Source organism: Manis pentadactyla, chromosome X, assembly GCF_030020395.1.
Source record: "Manis pentadactyla isolate mManPen7 chromosome X, mManPen7.hap1, whole genome shotgun sequence".
In the NCBI taxonomy this organism is placed as follows: Eukaryota; Metazoa; Chordata; class Mammalia; order Pholidota; family Manidae; genus Manis; species Manis pentadactyla.
In genome coordinates this window covers 81,976,378-81,996,675 of record NC_080038.1, presented here as the reverse complement: position 1 = coordinate 81,996,675, position 20,298 = coordinate 81,976,378, and the positions used below count along the sequence as shown (strand labels likewise).

Genomic DNA, 20,298 nt, shown 5'->3' with positions numbered 1-20,298 from the left:
CCAGAGCCCAACCCACAATGTGAGTGAAGGGAAGGAGTTCAAGTTCCTTTATAAAGCAAAAGAGGCCAGTGAGGAAGGGAGATTGGGGCTCTACAGTGTTTGTAAAAGAAAAGAGTGCCAGTGTGTCTGTGTGAGTGCACATTTGTCTGTGTGTGATGGACAGAAAGTTCTAATTTGCTGCACTGTTTTCCCTCCAGATTATGACATGGGTGGTTTTTATTTTCTAAACTTTAAAACAAACAAACAAACAAACAAACAACTGCCTATAAGAAAAAGAACAGTGAAGTTTTTGACAGTTAGGTGGAGAGGTGTATGAACTCCCAGACCCATACTTCACAGATTTAAGTTAAATCTCTACATCTGTCTGGGGAGTTGAGCCTCCCTGTCCTGAACATTTGTTTTCCCATATTTAGCTCTTCTTCAAGTTCTTTCATTGGTGTTTTATAGTTTTCATATTATGAAAAATATCTTAAAGTGCATATTTCAAAGTATTACAGGAGTTTTCTCTTGGTGATGTGATTAACAACCTGTTACTTTCAAAAAAGCTGTTTTTAAAACACTTTCTTCTGTAAGTTTTAAGAAGCTTGATCTGTGAAGACTGCAACTCTGGGCAACATCCTTCCCCAAGGGAGACTGGTTCATGTAATGGGGTCATATGCCAGACTGATAGGACTGGGACCTGACATGGGGCCAGGCAGGGCAGAGTCGAGGGTTCAAAGAGAAATTTACCAAATTTCAGACAAATGACTCTCATGTGCTCTTGGCCATCTGCGAGCCTTGCCCTGACACCAGTTGTGTTGGTACTCTGCTGTTCTGGGCTCTTCGCTGGCTGGCTGGTGAGTGACCCCTCACCTGCCAGCTATGGTGCCCAAGCAAGCCAACAGCATCCTTACCTAGCAGCAGACAAGCACAGTGAAAGCAGGTGAGGCTGACCATAGCTGTCGTTAGAGTTCCGTATGTGATGCAAGAGGCTGGCCATGTGTCCCATCGTTTCAGATGGTGGTGTGTTTGCCCAAGGACTATCTACCTGCCCTGATGAGGGAAATCACAGTGTCAGGTGGAGGTGCTGGAAGCCAGCAGGTCTTGGAGGCCTGTCAGGTGTTACAGGCACTGGGCGGTGGCCTCGGCGAAGGGATTCTCAGCAGTTTGCCAGGATATGGAGACTTGAAATCCAGTGGATATCAGGCCATACTCACACCTCTGAGCCTCTTCTGCAAACAAGGATTCTGGCTGCCAGCAGCTGACAGTTGGGTGGAGAGTTGTATGAACTCCCAGACCCATACTTCATAAATTTGAGTTAAATCTCTACATCTGTCTGGGGAGTTGAGCCTCCCTGTCCTGAACATTTGTCTTCCCATATTTAGCTCTTCTTCAAGTTCTTTCATTGGTGTTTTATAGTTTTCAGCTTACAGATCCTGTTCATGTTCTGTTAAATTTATTCCTAAGTGTTTCAATATTTTTGGAGCTATTGGAAATGGTATTGCTGGTATACAGATATAAAATTATTTTAAGAGCTTTTTCTTGATGTCCTGTGACCTTAATTAACTCAGTTCTAAGAGAAGTGTTTTGGGCTACTTCTTTTGGTTTTAATCATGTCATCTGCAAGTAGAGACATTTTTATTTCTTCTTTTCCCATCTGTATGCCTTTTATCTCTTATACTTGCCTTATTATACTGCCTAGGAATTCTAGTATAATTCAACTAACAGTGGTGAGAGAGGATATCCTTCCCTTGTTCCTGATCTTCAGGGGAAAGCTTTCAGTCTTTTATCATTAAGTATAATATCACATTTCAGCTTTTTTTTATGTAACCTTTGTGAGGCCGAGGAAGTTCCTTTCCATCTTTGTTGACTGACAATTTTTTGAAAATCTTGAATGGATGACATGTTTTTTCAAATGCCAATTCTACATGAGTTGGTAAGATTGTAAAATCATTCTTCTTTATTGATATAGTGCATTACACTGATTGATTTTTTTCAAATATTGAAGCAACTTGCCTTTTCATGATAAGCCCCACCTGATTGTAGTATATAACGTAATAAATACTTCTGAGCTCAGTTTGCTAAGATTTTGTTTGATTTTTGTATCAATGTTTATGAGAGATATTAACCCATAGTTTTCTTTTCTTATACTGGATCTCTGTCTGGCTTTGGTATTAGGGTAATGGTGATTTTGTAAAAATGAGCTGGGAAATGTTCCCTCCTTTTCTCTTTTGGGGAAGAGTTTGTGTAGAACTGGTATCATTTCATCTTTAAATGTTTAATAGAATTTAGGCTGAGCAAAAATTTTTGAGAGGATTTTAATTATGAATTCATTTCTTTATAATTAAAGGATTCTTCAGGTTATCTATTTTCTCTTTGATGAGTTAGTTTTCTCTCAAGGAATTTGTACTTTTTACCTAGGTTGTCATATTTATGTGTGTTGAGTTGTTCATAGTATTTCCTTACTATCTTTTTAATATCTAACAGAGTCTGTATTGAGATCTTCTCATTCATTCCTGATCCTAATAATTTGTATCTTCTTTGTTAACATTTATAAATTTTACTGATATCAAATAACCAGTTTATTTCCTTAATTTTTTTCTATTAGTTTTCTGTTTTTAATTTTGTCCATTTCTGTGCTTAGTTTTTGTCTCCCCTTCCTTCTGTTTGATTTGGGTTTATTTTTGGTCCTTTAAAAAAGTTTTCTAAAGATCAGTGATTTGATACCTTTCTTTCTTCTTAACCTAAGCATTTAATGCTGTAAATTTTCCTAAGTTCCGCTTTAGCTGAATTACACCAATTTTGGTATGTTGTTTTAATTTTTATTCAGTTCAAAATATTTCTGAAATTCCTCTTGGTCATTTATTATTCAGAAGTATGTTATTTACAAATATTTGGAGGTTTTCTTTTTAATGTTCTGTGATTGAACCCTAAGTCAATTGCATTCTGATCAGAGAGCATAATTTGATAATTATGACTTCAATTCTTTCACATGACTTTTAGGTTGATATGATGATCCAGGTGGTTGTGTGTCTTTGTGAATGTTCAATGCACATTTAAAATAATATGAACTCCCAGTTGCTTTGCACAGGGCGAGATGGTGAGAGCAAGGCTGAAGCCACATGCCTTCCTATGACCTAGGGAGTCGTACACCATTTTCATAACACCTGTCAGTCCTGTCCCATGAAGGAGGATGCCATACTAGAGTGTGGATAACAGGAGGTGAATTTGTTGGCCACCTTGGATGCTGGTGGTCAGCCTAGAAATGAGGGTTATTACTGAAGGGGAGGAAGAGGAAACAGACCTCTCCCTACTCCTTCTCTAGAATCCATTTGGATCACCAAGGGGTAAGTGGGGGCTAACTTCACATGTTATTGACAGCTCTGCCTGCCTGTGTGGAGGGAGATTCTGAGGCTTCCAGGCTCAGTGGGGAGGATAGATGCATCCCTGACCCCTCACCTCCTTCTCAGGGTAGCTGAGAATTCTGAGAAGTCAGTCTGTGCAAAGGGTGCAGTGGTGTCTGTGTAGTCTCTGAATGTGGCTCCCCAGCCCCTATGGTGTCTGTCTTCCCTTGCCCAGCACTAAAAACCTGGAAGGTATAGGCATTGAAAGTAGTGCAGTTGGAGACTGACAATGAGGAAGGGGCTTGCATTCTCAGCCACCCTCTGTGCCACGTTCTCAGTTCATAGATTAGGAAACAGGCACACAGAGAGTGAATGTCTAGCCATAGGCCACATAGCTAATGAGGGCAGAGCTCAATATAGACTGATCAGAGTGTAAACCCAGTGTAGTCTGATATGGAGTCCATGTGCTATGCGCCATGAAATGCTGATGCTGAGCAGGCAGCAAGGAGAGAGAGAGGAAGACCAGGTGACCCAGACTGAGCCAGGCACATGTGCATGCACACACCCCTTTCTGGCTTCCATCTGTGAGGCTACAGTGGTCAAAGGAAACTAGGAGTGGAGCCAGGAGAAGGCAAGGGAGGAGGATGGCAGTGAAGGGAAGGAGTCTATAGGAGGAAACACCACATTTTCCAGGTTACCAGGGAATTCCCTTTCCTTATGAGTCTGTCTCAAATCCTAGATTTCTCTCTCTGGGCCCACTAATCAATTTTCAAGAGACCTACACCGATTGGCTCCAGACGTATGCTTTTCCAGGGCCTGAGTGCCTGTGGAAAACTGGGCTGAGAGTTTGTGTTCTCTGTGGTCCTCCCAGGTCCTGCTTTCAGTGATAAGGGGGGAATGAAGTATGTGGTCTGGATTTCAGATTTGTTTGGAGACAAAATTTATTAGAACAGGAAGCCAAAAAGCCATGTAGGGGGTTGGTGTTAACATCCCCAAAGCATTTGAGGAAATTCTCCCCCACTTGTATACTTAATTTCTTGTACTGAAAGAGATTTCTGCAACCACTTATTTTTGCACTCATAATTGGAGTGTAAGGGGTCAGAAGGCTTCCTTTGAAGATTGCTCACAGCATGCGAATGGAGTGTGTGTGGCTACATTTGTTCCCTGTGGTTGTTGGGATGCTTTTTATTGGCAATGACTCACTCACCATAACTGAAACACAGGGCTTCTCCCCCATGTGTGTCCTCTGGTGTCGGGTGAGGTGCACCCTCTGCATGAAGCCCCACCCACACTGCCTGCAAACATAGGGCTTTTCCCTGGTGTGTGTCCTCTTGTGTTGGATGAGAGTCAACTTGAATGCAAAGCCCTGTCCACACTCCCTGCAAACATAGGGCTTCTCCCTGGTGTGTGTCCTCTCGTGTTGGATGAGAATCAACTTGAATGCAAAGCCCTGTCCACACTCCCTGCAAACATAGGGCTTCTCCCCCGTGTGTGTCCTCTGGTGTGGGATGAGATTTGACCTAGCAGTGCAGACTTGACCACACCTTCTGTACTTGACTCTTACAGTTGACATACCTACCCCCACAAATAATTTGTCTGTGTCTTCTGGATTCACTTTCTGGCCTGTGCTGGCCTCCATCATTCTTTTATGTGTCCTGGAGCCCCCCATTTGTCATTTGGGTGGTTTGGAATAGGTCCCCAAAATCCTCTTCTGCCTTAAACTTTTAAGCAAAATTTTGGACCTTTCTTTGACCTCTTGATCTTCACCTTTGTCACTCCGGCTGTGTTGGCCTGGACAGGGATCCTCTGGTTGGAGATGTTTTCCTGGATGTGTTTGTGGGAGGATCTGAAAAGGGTGATTGCGCTCCACATGCTGACTGAGGAATTTCTGACTGGAGAAGGCCAGAGAGCAGGAGGCACATGGATGGATCTCTGGCTTTGGTTCTGCTGAAAGAAGAAGTTTTTGGTCAGGTAGATGTTGACAAAACTGTCTGGGTGGGATGCTTTGTCCTCTGATGGGCCTGCCCCACTAATCATTTTTATTGTGCTAACAGCACAAGCTTTAAATAAAAGGGTATTGACAAGAAGCCTATGTGTCAGAACATGTACCAGGGAGTCACTCCAGCTGGGAGGGGAAGGGTGATCGAGAAAGTGTGGGCTGTGCATCACTTCAGAAAAATGCAGAAAAAGTTTTGAACCAGCCAGTAAAATTAAGACAAATGGAAAGAAAGCTATATATTGATATAACTTGCTTAAGCAACATCCGGGAGAGAATGTGAACCCTGCAGTACTTAGCCAATGAGGAACCAGGGGAGGGGCTCATGTGCTAAAGAATGAATTGCTTTTTGTAAGGGCCCTGAGTGTGCCTGCTCACCAGACACCTGATCTTGCAAGGCTGCCATTAAAGCCTCACTCCATTGTTTTTTTTGTCTCTGTGTCGGATTACTGAGTTCGAACCAGTGATAGTATTTCTCACACATCTCCATTCCATTTTTATTCACTGCATCTTCCTCAGAAATCTCCAAAACCCACATCCAGGGCATTTTCTACTTATCGCTCAGTCTAGGAACTTTCAAGTGTCTTTAGAGGCAGCTTCCCCCTTCCACAGATGAACCTGCAGTGGCCTTTACCTACATCCTAGTATTGTCTACGTCATATCTGTCTGTGACAGCATCTGCAGCTATCTTATTCTTTGGAGAGGTAACAATTCTCCTGATGACTCAGGTATAATCAGTCTTAGGTATTTCCTTTGAGGGGAATGGGATCCATTAAGTTAGGAGCCACTCAGCCTGGAGATGTAGAAATGTGGAAGGCAGGCTAGAATAGTGCTTAAAGAGAGCATGTGTGGGTAAATCTGAATATGATCATCCACATTCAAAAGACATCATATTTAATTGAAGACCCCTGTGCTTCTGGATATCCATCAGGAGGTGGGATTCAGATTGGACAAGGGTGAGTGGTCCAGGACCCACTGACTAAAGGACTTGGGCTCCTGCTGCCCCAACTAGACTGTGAATTGATTCTTTGTCAGTTTTCTACAAATCACAAAATGAAAACATATCCTTCTTCAAGAGTCACACCACCTATTCATACTTGACTTATTTCATTCAGTCTTAGCATTTTAATTGCAATAACAAGTCCTGTTTCAAAATATATCCCAAATCATACTTCTTATAGCCCCAACTCCCATCTCTCCAATCAACCCACCATCCTCTTTCTGCAGTCTATTTTTCAAAAATTAAAGAAAGCATTATCTCAGAACAGAGCACATGTGACTCTCTAGTTGAAAACTGCACACTGGTTCCATCTCACTTAGGAAAATCCCATGTCTTTATAGGTCATAGGCCTTGGGCTACCATGTATGTATCCAACCTCTGTTCTTGCCCTCTAGGCCTCCTTCCCCTGGTTGGTCTCTCAGCCAGTCCTTGTCACCCCACCTCTCCTGCCTTGGATGGCGCACTAGCTGGTGTCTCTGCCTGGACTTCTTTGTCCACAGGTACTTGCATGTCTCAAATGTTATCTTCTGAGAGAGCCCTTCCCTGACCTCTCTCTGCGACACCTCATCACTCCCCTCATGGTTCCTAGACACCTTCCTTAGATTAATTCCCCTCAAAGCACCCATTGCTGTTTGATGCTGTGCACATACACCCACCCTTGTTCACCCATCAGCTGCTCGAGGGGTGATTCTGACTGCTGCTGTTGGGCACAGAGTAGGAACTCACATGAGAACTGACTGAATTGTGAATGAGCGCACATCAACATACACGTCATTCAGAAATATGGAACAAATTAAGAAGAAACAGCTAAAAGAGCCAGAAGAAACTGTGTTGGGGAGAGAGCTGGTAGGTGCATAAAAACTAGATTTTTTTTGCCCCTAAGTCTTCCAGTACTCTATGTATGCTGTGATATATTTTATTCACAAAGTATTGCAAAAATAAGAGAAAAATTTTAAAAGTAAAAACTGTTTCTAAGTGTCAAAGGCATATGAAATGAGTCTTTAATTTCTGAAGCACCTGAATTGCAATTTTACTGACTTCATTCTGGATTTTACTCTTCTTAAGAGTTGGGCTATGAAATTCCCAAGAATCCTTTCATTTCTTTCCATTTTAAAGAACAGTGGTGTTCACCTCTCCCTTCCACTTGCTTCCCCACTTGATGCCCAGGCTCTGGCTATACTCATCTCCATACCAGACCAGCAGTTCACAGCCTGGCCTGATGACCTGGCAGGTTCTGTAGAAGATCTGAATGTGATACTGAAAGGCCACCAGGTCCTGCTCATCATCGTCCCTGGCGCAGCTTACATACCTGGGATTACATCAGGCAAAAGGAAAGAAATCACAGGCAGTAAGTTCCCACCACTTATCATATCCACATCCAGCTCCATGCCCAATGTTTATGGCTGGCTTTGATGCTGCCCCTCCCCTCACTGTTCCTGGGGAAGCTTCTGTACATACCTCAGTCTCTTTCACAACATCATGTGAATTCTTATTGCCAAGTCTTTCTTACTGTGCTCATCCTGCCTAGAATGCTTTCCTCCCTTGCCTAAGTGTTTTCCAAAGCCTAATTTCAGACTTAACCTCCACCTCAGTTTGCCATAAAATCCACTGATGTTTAGCTTCTCTAAGTTAAGTCTGTTTTGTAACACAGAACTTTGGGCTTGATTATGGACTCTGCTTCTAGATTAGCACATATCAGCCTAACTCATATCCTGTTTTGAGATGCCTTTGTCCAATCTCACCACCCTTTATTTAAGGTACCATTTACTTGCTTCCCCCGGGTTTCTATAGAAAATGGAGGTCCTTTTGCCTTAGCATAATAGCACAGGACAACAATGGTTCATTCACATTCTGTATCCCCCTGGTAAGGGAAGGGGCTGGGTCATGAAGCCCAGAGGTCCACGGCCATACTACAGCTTATTTGTACACAGGCTTCAGAACCCAGTTCTAATTAGAAGTGAATCTAAGAAGATTTGCTACTCTCACAGGTTAAAGATTTGCTGCCCTCCCTTATTTTAATTTATCTTGGCACTGTGTAATTCTTGAAAAAATAAGAAAGTTATAGTTAAATCTTGAAATCAATTTTTTAATGGTTCTGCAGTATGTCCTCCATAAGGACATGGATTATAATGTGTTTAGTTAAAAAACTCCCTTGTCTGAACTGGAACATAGTAAATGCCTAGTAAATGTTGATTAGATAAGTTAAAGTGTGTGAATGTAAGCTCCTCAAGGTTTCTTCCGGGGCTGAAATTTTGTCTAGCATAGAGATTTATATTTTAGGACACATACTATCTTTTAATTTCTTGTTTTTTTCTAAATAGCCCTGAAATAAAACACTGCATGGAGTTAACAGAGAAACAGAGGCTTGAGGGAGACAACTGAGGGAGGCATGATGAGAAGTAAAGGAGTGTGGGCTTGTGAGAGTCAGATGTCCCCTCTGAAACTCAGAAAACTTGGCCTTACCTCATGCAGGTGGCCCAAGATTTATCCTTTCCATCCACGTACTCATAGGAGTTTCTCCCTGTGATGATCTGAATTTCAGAAAGAGAAGTTAAAGGATTTTTTGCTGGTGGAGGAACAGATGAAGTGTTATACCATATTATTATCAATGTGCTTTCATCCTGCATGGATTCAGTCACCAACTGAATGTGACATGCTCCTCAGCCATCGTCTACATATCTGAGTCAATTTGCCCACTCAGAGCAAGGGCCCTGCAAGGGAGGAGCCACTTGTCTATGTCTCTACTTCCATGCTCCCACGTACCCTCTGATATTTACCTGGGAGCTCCATGCTGATGCAAAGTCCACCCAGTACACAGAGCTGACCATGTTATCTCCATCCATGTTCTGGTATGTAGAAGGTCAGGTCCCATCAATCCACAGGAGGGCTGTGGGTAGCCAGAGGACAGGGGAAGAGATAGATGTTCTAACCTGCCAGGAATACCTGTTGTTGGCTGCCTCTTCATCTCTATGATATTGCCCTCATAGGGGCCAAAGTACAGACCCAGCTGCAGATCAGATGTTTCACTCCATACTCCAAGCCCAGCCTCAGGGATGCTCGAAGGTCTGATTTTCAGCCCAGGCAGCATAGTGAGGGCTGAGTGGTTGGGATATCCCTTGTCCACTGCAGTGTCCTTTATAAACACAGCAGGCCCATGAGCAGCACAACTGTCAATGAAGAAGTTCTGACACTTCTTACAATCTGGAGGTGAGAGCAACAGGGGTTAGGGAAAGCATAGTGCATGTTCTTGGATGTAAAGCACTTCAGAAAGAGTGCAGGCACTCACATCATTTAGCTTCAGTCCTGCATTCCAAGTCATTAGAGGAAGGGAATAATGTGGGGACTAAAAACGACGAGATGAAATTATTGTACCAAGACACAACAGCCTTCTCTGTGAGTGGGCCAAAAGGGTCACTTCAGAGGTAGTTGTCATCCTGGGGCTCACTGACTTCTTGGTATGCACAGCCCCTTCTTTCTCATAGGTTATACGTCTTTACTTCAGTCTCCTTTCCCCCAAGTTCTAAGTTGGAGAAAAGTAGGTAAGTGAGGTTGGTGAGGTCTGGAATGTTAGTCCCTGCTTGGTCATAAAGTGAAATCTTTTCCCATCAAATGATCCCCTGTCCTTCTACACACTCTGGTTTTCACCCCATTACTGGTTCAGAGAAATTACCATTCAACACTGTATGGATGCTTAATTGAATTTCAGTTATTCTCATTATCAGGTTAAACTTCCCAAAGTTTGTACTTTGAAAATGGTTCATTCACACATTTATTCATTCAGAGAATATTTGTTGAGGGCATGTAACATGGTAGGAATTAAACAAAGGTTTGGGCATACAATACCAAGAAAGTATGGTCTGTTATCACAGATGGATTTATTGAACAACTTGCACAGGCCAATTCTTTTATTTTTAAATTAATGTTTTCAAACAATACATGAGCTATGTATCCTTATCTTCACTTTACAAATTAACATTCAGAAACTCAGAGAATTTATAAGATTTGCCCAAGGCCCTAGTGGTAACTTCAGAACTCAGGTTAGTCCAGCTTAAACCCAGGCCTATCCAGAGTTCAAACCACATGCTTTCACCATATTCATCAGCCTTTCTAAAGGACTGAGAGGGACTAAATTTTTCTTCTTACCCATTTTTTGTCTAGAGTGATGTCCAGAGGTACTTGCTTTTCCAGGAGGGGAAACTGGCTTCTGGACCTGCTCTGAGCCACTTATATTTGCTGTTTCTGACAATTTCTTCAAACTAGATTCATTTCTTAGTGGCATCTTGGATGTTCCCTTCAATGGGAGAGTCACATATTAAAAGACAATATGCATTCATTTACTTCTTTAAGGCTTATGATTTGTTTTCACATGCATGAATTTAGTTAATACTTTAATAACCCTTGCAAATACCAGGGGAATCTGAATACTAGGGAGAAAAGAAAGGGCCTCAGTGGGCAGTGAAAACAAGAGTACAAGCCCTGTATTTTTTTTTAATTAAAAGTATCATTGTTATACAATCTTATGTTAGTTTCAAGTATATAACACAGTGGTCCAGCATTTACCCATATTGTCAAATCCCCATCCCCTCCATGTGGTCACTATCATCGATGTAGTAAGATGTTACAGAATCATTAGCTATATTCTCTGTGCTGTACTACCATCCCCATGACCAACTGTTACTGTGCCCCTTAGTCCCCTTTCCCCTCCCCCCCAGTCCCTCCCCCTTGATAACCATTAGTACCTTCTCAGTGTCTATGAGTCTGCTGGTGTTTTGTTCCTTCTGTTTTGCTTTGTAGTAGAACCCGTCTTAAGCTTTTCCTATTCAGTTTTGTTTAAAGTTTCTCCAAAAAGGTGAGAGTAAGAGAAGGAGTATACTTGCAAAGGCTAGAGAATCAACAGGGTCTGTGAAAGACGGGGGTAAGGGCTTATGGAGAAAAGAGGTGATTTTTTACAAATTAGTGGACGTTTTATGGAAGAAGAAATGTAGAAATGTACAGAGGATATCAAATACATCTGGAAAATGAGGTGACCAAACAGTGAGATTGGGGAGAGAACCGAGAAATCTAGACGATAAAGGAAAGATGGCAAAGGTTGCAGACTGCCAGATCCTGGAAAGAGTATCTGGACTTGGATTAGCTGGTTCCTGTCAATTCTGTCTGAATAAGGTTGTAATGCTAGCTGGTTTTCCTAAGTTTCCTGACCCATAAACTGGCATATATGTGAATTATTAATGTTATCATGAACATGAAATATCATACTGTTTTGTGACCAAATTATTTTGTGAGCTAATACAGCATTAATGTGAAATTAATCTTGCTATCAATTTACCTCCTCTCTTGCCTCCATATTTGAAATCTATCTTATAGATACTATCTTCAGCATTCCTTGACCCTTACATGTAGTTTAATTTGTTTGATCTAGTTTAATGCAAATTATTCAGAAAATATATAGGGCCTTGAGCTGGGCCTGGGATTTCTGAGAAGAGTCAGGTATGAACAAGATTCTCAAAGAGCTCCCATATCAGAGGCAGGCTACACAGATGATTACAAATAAATGAGATTGCCTAATTAAAGCTCAGAGGAAAGACTCACTTCCTCCTACAAGAATGAGCATTTGAAAGCAGTGCCAGATGGATGTGTTTTGACTAAATAGTGTGTAACCTATATGAAGTCCTTCAGCTATTTTCTTATTTGTTGTTCCTCAATCATCAAACCTGGAGTTCCTCTGGGCTGGGAGATGCCTCTTTTGATTAGAGTTGGGGACTGTGAGGGTGGGGTTCCTATCTCCTTCATATGGGACTATTCACTGTTAGTACTGACCATTTGTAAGCTTCCCTCACTCAGAGGGTCTTAGCACATCTCCCACTTTAGCATAGCAGACAGGAGCTTAAGTTGTTATCACCAGTAAGATAAGTGAAGTTATGAATAAAGACAGTGTGAGTTTTAGGCAACTATTGAAGTTTTAATGGGCTTGTAAGTGGTTTAGAGAAGGAGCTTTGGATCAGATTGTACTACCACTGAAACTGTGATCCAAGGCATACAATCAAACATTTCTTTACCTCAGTTTCCTCATCTATAAATGGTGATGGTTATAGTACCTACCTCATAGGGTTACTGCAAGGTTCAGGTCAGGTTATTCATGTAAAATGCTTAAAATAAAGTCTGAAATATTGTGAAAATAGAAACAAGTGGTAGCTGCTTTGTTGCTATTCTTACTATCTATTAAAATGATATCAGACATTGTGCAGAAGGGATCAGGAAAGGAAGGCAGCAGTTTCTAGCACACTCAGTGCCTTTTCCTCCTCTTGCCTGTGTTTAGTCCCATGAGAAAGATTTTCTTGTCAAAAGGATTTAGGAAATACTCACCTTCTGCTGTTTACTCCATTTCACTCTGAAGCCCACCCAAGAAGGTTTGCCTAAAGGTGAAGAAAAATCAATGTTTCAGTTGGTAAATAATTCCAAACTCTGGAAATTCGCATTAGGGACATGGCAGACTGAACTAGAATGATGAGTACAAGGAGTATTGAAGGGCGATAGGAAAATGGTTTCTGAAGTATCATCGAGGCTTTCTATTGGTGTCATCAACTAATTTTTTAAAAATGTTTAAAAACTAGAGAAAATGTCATTTATATTTCTTCCTATGTTCAAAAACTATCTATTGCGTTCATTGTTAAATAATAAATTGGCCTTTTTTGACAAAAATACCTAACAAACTGGGAGTAGAAGGAAATTACCTCACTACAATAAAAGTCAAATATGAAAAGTCCACCTCCCACCTCACTATATTCAACAGTGAAAAAATGAGAGCATTTCTTGTAAGATTAAGAACAAGCCATGGATGCCCTCTTGGCACTTCCATTCAAAATAGTACTGCAAGACCTAGCAAGGGAATTACACAAGAAAAGGAAATAAAAGGAATCAGACTTGGCAAGAAAGAAGTAAAATTATGTCTGGTTGCAGATCTCATATGGAGAAAATTGTAAAGATTCTTTCCAAAATCCTGTTAGAAATAATAAATTCAGCAAAGTTGCAGGATACAAAATTAACACTAAAAAATGACTTGCACTTCTATGCACTAACAAGGAACAATCTAAAAAGGCAGCTAAGAAGACAATCTATTTTGAACAACAACAAACTGAATGAAATAATTAAGAGTAAACTTAACCAAGGAAGTGAAACACTTGCACACTGAAAATCAGAGAACATTGTGGAAAGAAATTAAAGAAGACAGAGTAAATGAAAAGGACACAGTCTCTTCAACAAATGGTGGGGTTGAGAGTATTTACATGCAAATGAATGAAAATGGGCCCTTTTTTGACATCATACACATAAATCAGCTCAAAGTGGATTACAGACCCAAATGGAAGACCTTAAAGAATAAAACTCTTAGGAAAAAACAAGGGTAAACTTCCTGACATTCGAATGGGCAATGATTTCTGGTATATGGCATGAGAAGCACAAGAAACAAAATAAAAAATAGATGAGATCACTAAAGATTTCTGTGAAACAAAGGACACAACCAACAGAGTGAAAAGGCAATGTGTAGAATGGGAGGAAGTATTTGTAAAACATGCATCTGATAAGGGTTTAATATTCAGAATATATAAGGAACTCCTGCAATTCAGCAGTAAAAGAATCAAGTAACTTAATTAAAAATTGGGTGCTATGGACTGAATTGTGTCTCTCCAAAACTCCTATGTTGAAACCCTAACCCCCAATGTGATGGTATTTGGAGATGGAGCATTTTGGACCTAACTAGGGGTGGATGAGGTCATGAGAGTGGGGCCCTCATGATAGGATTGATCTCATCAAGAAGAAGAGAAAGATCTGTGTCTTTCTCGCTAAGAATACACACAAAGAAGAGTACCAACACAGAGCAAGTGGAGGTTGCCTAAAAGCAAGGAAGAGAATTTCACCATGATAGCACCTTGATCTTGGACTTCCAGTCTCCAGAAGTGTGAGAAAAACACATTTCTGTGGATTGTCACTCAGTCTATGGTATTTCATTATGGCAGCCCAAGCTGACTAATACAATGGATAAAGGACTTGAATAGATATTTATCTTAAGAAGATACGTGTAAATGGCCCACAAACATATGAAAATATGCTCAATATCAATAATCACCATGAAATGCAAGTGAAAACCACAGCAACATGTCTTCTCATACCTATTAGGATGGCCAGTATGAAAATAACATACAATAACATGTGTTGACAAGGATGTTGGGAAACTGAAATAGTTACCCACTGTTTGTTGAAATGTAAAATGTTGCAGCCACTATGCAAAACAGTATGGAGTTTCCTCAAATAATTAGAGATAGAACTTCCCTATAATTTGGGAACACAACTTTGGGTATATATGAATAGAATTTGAAAACAGGATCTTGAGTAAATATTTCCACACTCATGGGCACTGCAACATTATTCATAGTATTCAAGGTATTAAAGTACCCTAATTGATGGATAAATAGATGAAGAAAATGTGCTATACACAACACATACACACACGCACACACAGAGGAATATTATTCTGCCTTTAAAAAAGGAGGAAATCCTCTCTATGCTACATCATGGATGGACCTTGAGGACATTACACTAAATGAGACAAAACAATCGCAAATGACAAATACTTATATGAGATATCTAAAGTAATCAAAATCATGGAAACAGAAAATGGAATGGTGGTTGCCTGGAGCTTGGGGGAGGATCCCCTGGGGATTTGTCCACTGGCTATAGAGTTTCAGTCATAGAAGATGAAAAGTCCAAGTAATATGTTGTACAGCAATGTGCATGTAGTTAATAATACTGTGTTGACAAAAGTAAATTTGAAATGGATCAAAGACCCAAGTGTAAGTCATGAAACCATAAAACTCTTAGATAAAACATAGGCAAAAATCTCTTGGACATAAACATGAGTGACTTCTTCATGAACATATCTCCCCAGGCAAGGGAAACAAAAGCAAAAATGAACAAGTGGGTCTACATCAAGCTGAAAAGCTTCTGTACAGCAAAGGACACCATCAATAGAACAAAATGGTACCCTACAGTATTGGAGAATATATTCATAAATGACAGATCTGATAAAGGGTTGACATCCAAATATATAAAGAGCTCACATACCTCAACAAACAAAAAGCAGATAATCCAATTAAAAATGGGCAGAGGAGCTGAATAGACAGTTCTCCAAAGAAGAAATTAAGATGGCCAACAGACATATGAAAAGATGCTCCATATGGCTAGTCATCAGAGAAGTGCAAATTAAAACTACAGTAAGATATCACCTCACACCAGTAAGGGTCGCCACCATCCAAAAGTCAAACAACAACAAATGTTGGTGAGGTTGTGGACAAATGGGAACCCTCCTACACTGCTGGTGGGAATGTAAATTAGTTCAACCATTGTGGAAAGCAGTATGGAGGTTCCTCAAAATGCTCAAAATAGAAATACCATTTGACCCAGGAATTCCACTTCTAGGAATTCACCCTAAGAATGCAGCAGCCAGGTTTGAAAAAGACAGATGCACCCCTATGTTTATCGCAGCACTATTTACAATAGCCAAGAAATGGAAGCAACCTAAGTGTCCATCAGTAGATGAATGGATAAAGAAGAAGTGGTACATATACACAATGGAATATTATTCAGCCATAAGAAGAAAACAAATCCTACCATTTGCAACAACATGGATGGAGCTAGAGGGTATTAAGCTCAGTGAAATAAGCAAGGTGGAGAAAGACAAGTACCAAATGATTTCATTCATATGTGGAGTATAAGAACAAGGAAAAGCTGAAGGAACAAAACAGCAGCAGACTCACAGAACCCAAGAATGGACTAACAGTTACCAAAGGGAAAAGGACTGGGGAGGATGGGTGGGAAGGGAGGGATAAGGATGGGGAAAAGAAAGGGGACATTATGATTAGCATGTGTAATGTGGGGGGGAGTGTGGGGAGGGCTGCACAACACAGAGAAGACAAGTAGTGATTCTACAGCATCTTACTATGCTGATGAACAGTGTCTCTAATGGGGTTTGTGGGGGTGACTTGGTGAAGTGGGGAGCCTAGTTAACATAATGTACTTCATGTAATTGTAGATTAATGATAACAACAACAACAAAATGATTTGAACAGTCATCTCATCAGAGAAGATTCACAGATGGCAAACAAGTATATGGAAAGGTAAATAACAATGATGCCATCAACTACCTATTACTATGGCTAACTAACAACAGTGCTAACTACAAAAAAATAGTAACAACAGCAAATGTGTAACAACAGGGAGTCTCATTCACTGCTGGTGGCACAGCCACTTAGGAATACAGTTTGGCAGATTCTTACAAAATTAAATATACTCTTACCATATAATCCAGCAATCACCATACTTAGTATTATCCCAAGTAACTTGGAAACTTATGTCCACATAAAAAACTGCATGTGAATATTTATAGCAGCTTTATTCATAATTGCCAAATATTGGAACCAGTATCTTTCAAAGGTGACTGGATGAAGAAACAATTTTATATCCATGCAATGGAATATTATTCAGTGTGGGAAAAAAAAGAGCTATCAAGTCATGAATACAGAGAGAGAGAGAGAGAGAGAGAGAGAGAGAGAGAAAACTTAAATGCATATTGCTAAGTAAAAGTAACCAGTGTAAAAGACTACAGATTGTGTGATTCCAACTATATGACATTTTGGAAAAGGCAAAACTATAGAGATGGTAAGAAGATCAGTGGTTGCCAGAGGTTGGGGGGAAGGAGGATAAGTAGGTGGAGCACGGAGGATTTTTAGGGCAGTGAAACTATTCTTGGTAAAACTGTAAAAGGTGAACACATGAAATTACACATTTGTTAAAACCCATAGAACTGTACAGCATAAAGATTGAACCCTACTATAAACCGTGGACTCCAGTCAATAATAGTCTATCAGTATCAGTTTCATCAATTGTAACAGATGTACCACAGCAATTCAAGATGTTAATAATTGGGGAAACTGTGGGCAGAGGGAAAGAGGGAACTCTCTGTACTTTCTGTTTAATTTTTCTGTAAGCTTAAAAATTCTCTAAAAAATAAAGCTTATTAATTAAAAAATAAAATAAAATAAAATAAAAAATAATACCGTGTTGCCTACTTAAAAACTGCTAAGAGGAAAAACTTATTATTTTTTTGTTTTCTTTTAAGTCACAATAAAAATAAATAAAGAAATTGACCGGGGTGGGGGTTTTAATTGCATCCAGATAGAGATGCACAGATGTATGATAAACCATGGGCATATGGTTTCCTTCGAAGACTATCCTTCCATGTCAGAACCTTTGTGGATTTCAGATCTCTTACACTACTTTTAAGATCCTAAGGACTCAGAAATCTGTAGATGGAGAATAATAGACCTAATCCAAGCTGCTTTCCTCAGTTTAGGCAGACTGACTCTTCTTTTAATCTCTCCTGTCTGAAGGGCAGCAGAAGTGAGCCTCTCATTTCTGTTTTATAGTGATTGTACCTCACTTATTTAGCTGATGCTGTCTCTGGTTAGGGACATGAGGGAAAGATTAGCGACACTAACTAGCTCTCTCAAACACTTTCTTGGAATCCAGGCAAAGAATCACATTCACTTTTGGGTAAGAACACCATGTGGTATGATTAAATATACATACATAAATCATGTAACTTTAGATAATATATTAATCATTCCCTCTTCTAAGAAATTTAATCCAATAACTGAACTATCATGAGATAAGTGTTAGAAAGCTCCCTTTTGGATTTATAGTCTAAGATTTCCTTAACTGCCTTTTCATTAGTTAACAATGTTTTACAAAAGCAAATAACAATGATATATTTTAAAGTATGGAGAGTTAACACGGGAAAACCTATATATCCAAAACCATTCAGTCTTATTGCAACATTCTGCTACAAAAGGCTTCAGGTCTTTATTTCTACTTCAAAAATCAAACACAAAAATAAACACAAACAAAACTAATCAATATACAGTGAAGCCACCTGCCAGTCCTTCCTTCTTCTCTTGTGGTGATAACTATTATGAATTTGGTGTTTCTTATCACATTCCGATTGTTATACATCTGTTGCTTATTAATATATATTTAAATAACATATAATTACTTTATCTATTTAAAAACTTTATATGAATAGCCTCTTACTGTATAATATGCTGTTTTGTATCTTGCTTGCTTTGTGAACGTCTGTGATTTTGAGGAAATAATGTTTCTGTTGTTAACTCCTGAGACACAGCTGGTACCTGAGCCCAGGTCAGTTTCAGGATACCTTTAAATCTTCCTGACTCCTCACCTTGCTGACTGGGCGTAAATTCTTCATCAGAATCCTCAGTGTCATCCACCTGGGACTTGATGGCCTGCCTGTGATGATGCATGAAAGCTGGTCTAGGAAATCTGAGACCTGGAAAGAAGCAAAATCTTTGGCTTAAAAGGGAAGAACTGGAAGAATGAACAAAGCACAGCAAGAAATGAAAGCACTATAAAGTTCAAGCGACTCAGTTGGATGTGCTGGGAGGGTCGAGAATAAGGCAGGAGGTGAGGTCTGCATTACCAGTACTGGCCCCACACTGATACAAAAAGCATTTCCCTCTGGGTTTGTCTCCACACAGAAGGGAACTGTGGGCAGACGGAGCCACCTGAGAGAGAGCCCGACTGATACAGGGGTTGCAGACTTGCTTGCCAGGCTACTCTGCACTCCACATGTCTTGTTCCCTATAGCGACCAGTGCTTCATAGTTCCTTTTCACATTCCTGTATTGGATTTTCTCCCAGTCTCTCATCTCTGTCCATTCTTTCTTAGAGAAGTATATGGAAATGTCTTTGAAAGCATCTCTGGCCTAGAGAAAATAATAGGTTCCATCAGTGATTTACTAATACAAGTCAGAACTGTGAGCTGGGCCTTCTGCTCCATCTTGCTTGTAGGGTGTAGCCTGAGGCCGCTGGGTGGTCTCTGAAATAAAGGTGAATACTCTGTCTCCTGACTGGGTCCTGAATTACTGCACCAAGTGAGAATTTTCCTATCCCCCCCCTGATGTAGAGCAGTTGCTGATGCTAGGGTCCCATTTTCTCCCCATGTCTCATACATCCTGTATGCATTCACAGAGAGGCTTGCATACTGGTGAAGTTTCCTTGTTACTGTGCCCCTCTTCTCCTCTTTCTTACAGACCCCTCCTTCTTACAGACCCCATCTGGAGCCTGGCTTCACCTCCCACACCTCTCACCATGGCCTTCCAGCTCGTTCCCTTTGAGTGTCCCTCACTGTTCTCCTCCAGGAACCTGTCGGAGCTCATGGTGCTGGGATGGCCAGGCAGGTCCTGCTGGGACTCTGAGGCTGGCAAGTGTTCCTAAGTCTTCCAGCCCCAAAGCCAAGGCACTTGTGAAGGAGAAGGTGCTGAGAGGGGGTGACAGCCCAGACCACTACTCCGAGGCAGGTCTGTCTTCCTGTCCATGGCATGAAGATGTGGGGACCCAGTAGGGAAAGACTGGGAGCCGTTGGTGTAATGGGAGCATCTCCAGCAGCCACAACCAGCCTAACATGAGCTGAATTTTGTTTACTCCCATGCAGCTCAGTCCGTCTGAGGAAAGGTGGCAAAGGTGCCTGGAGGGCCCTGGCTGTGGGTGTTTGAGGGCAGTTCTCAGGCCAGAGGATTTCCAGGGAGATGCGGAGCACTGGATGCCAGGATTGGGGTCAGGCTGACGATTATGGAACTGGTCCAGTGAGAGGAAAGGAATACTTCTCAAGAGATCTGGGGCTCTCCACCTGTGGATTCTGAAGAAATCTGGGTGTAAAGCTGTCTTGATCTCTAAGGAACATAGATCTTGGGCTGAGGAAATTGGGGCTGCTGAGTGAGGGGATTTGGGGTCTCATGCTGAGGAGAATTGGGATCTCATAGGCTGATGGCATTTGCAGTCTTTCAGGACAAGGTTTGGAGTCTCAGGCTGAAGGGATTTAGAATGCTCAGGTTGAGGGGATTTTAAATCTTT

At 40.9% G+C, this 20,298-nt stretch overlaps 1 protein-coding gene across 1 annotated transcript in view; it reads right to left on the bottom strand.

Moving 5' to 3' along the window:
- The window catches only part of LOC118934038 (histone-lysine N-methyltransferase PRDM9-like), a 41,788-nt gene extending 22,184 nt beyond the window's left edge, over positions 1–19,604 (bottom strand). The window contains 12 exon segments of the mRNA XM_057495366.1: positions 4,531–5,270; positions 5,698–5,842; positions 7,451–7,628; positions 8,783–8,850; positions 9,250–9,290; positions 9,293–9,520; positions 9,738–9,839; positions 10,463–10,610; positions 12,683–12,732; positions 18,609–18,716; positions 19,016–19,144; positions 19,529–19,604. Coding sequence (XP_057351349.1) covers positions 4,531–5,270; positions 5,698–5,842; positions 7,451–7,628; positions 8,783–8,850; positions 9,250–9,290; positions 9,293–9,520; positions 9,738–9,839; positions 10,463–10,610; positions 12,683–12,732; positions 18,609–18,716; positions 19,016–19,144; positions 19,529–19,604 — 2,013 coding nt within the window.
- Positions 19,605–20,298: the final 694 nt, after the last annotated feature.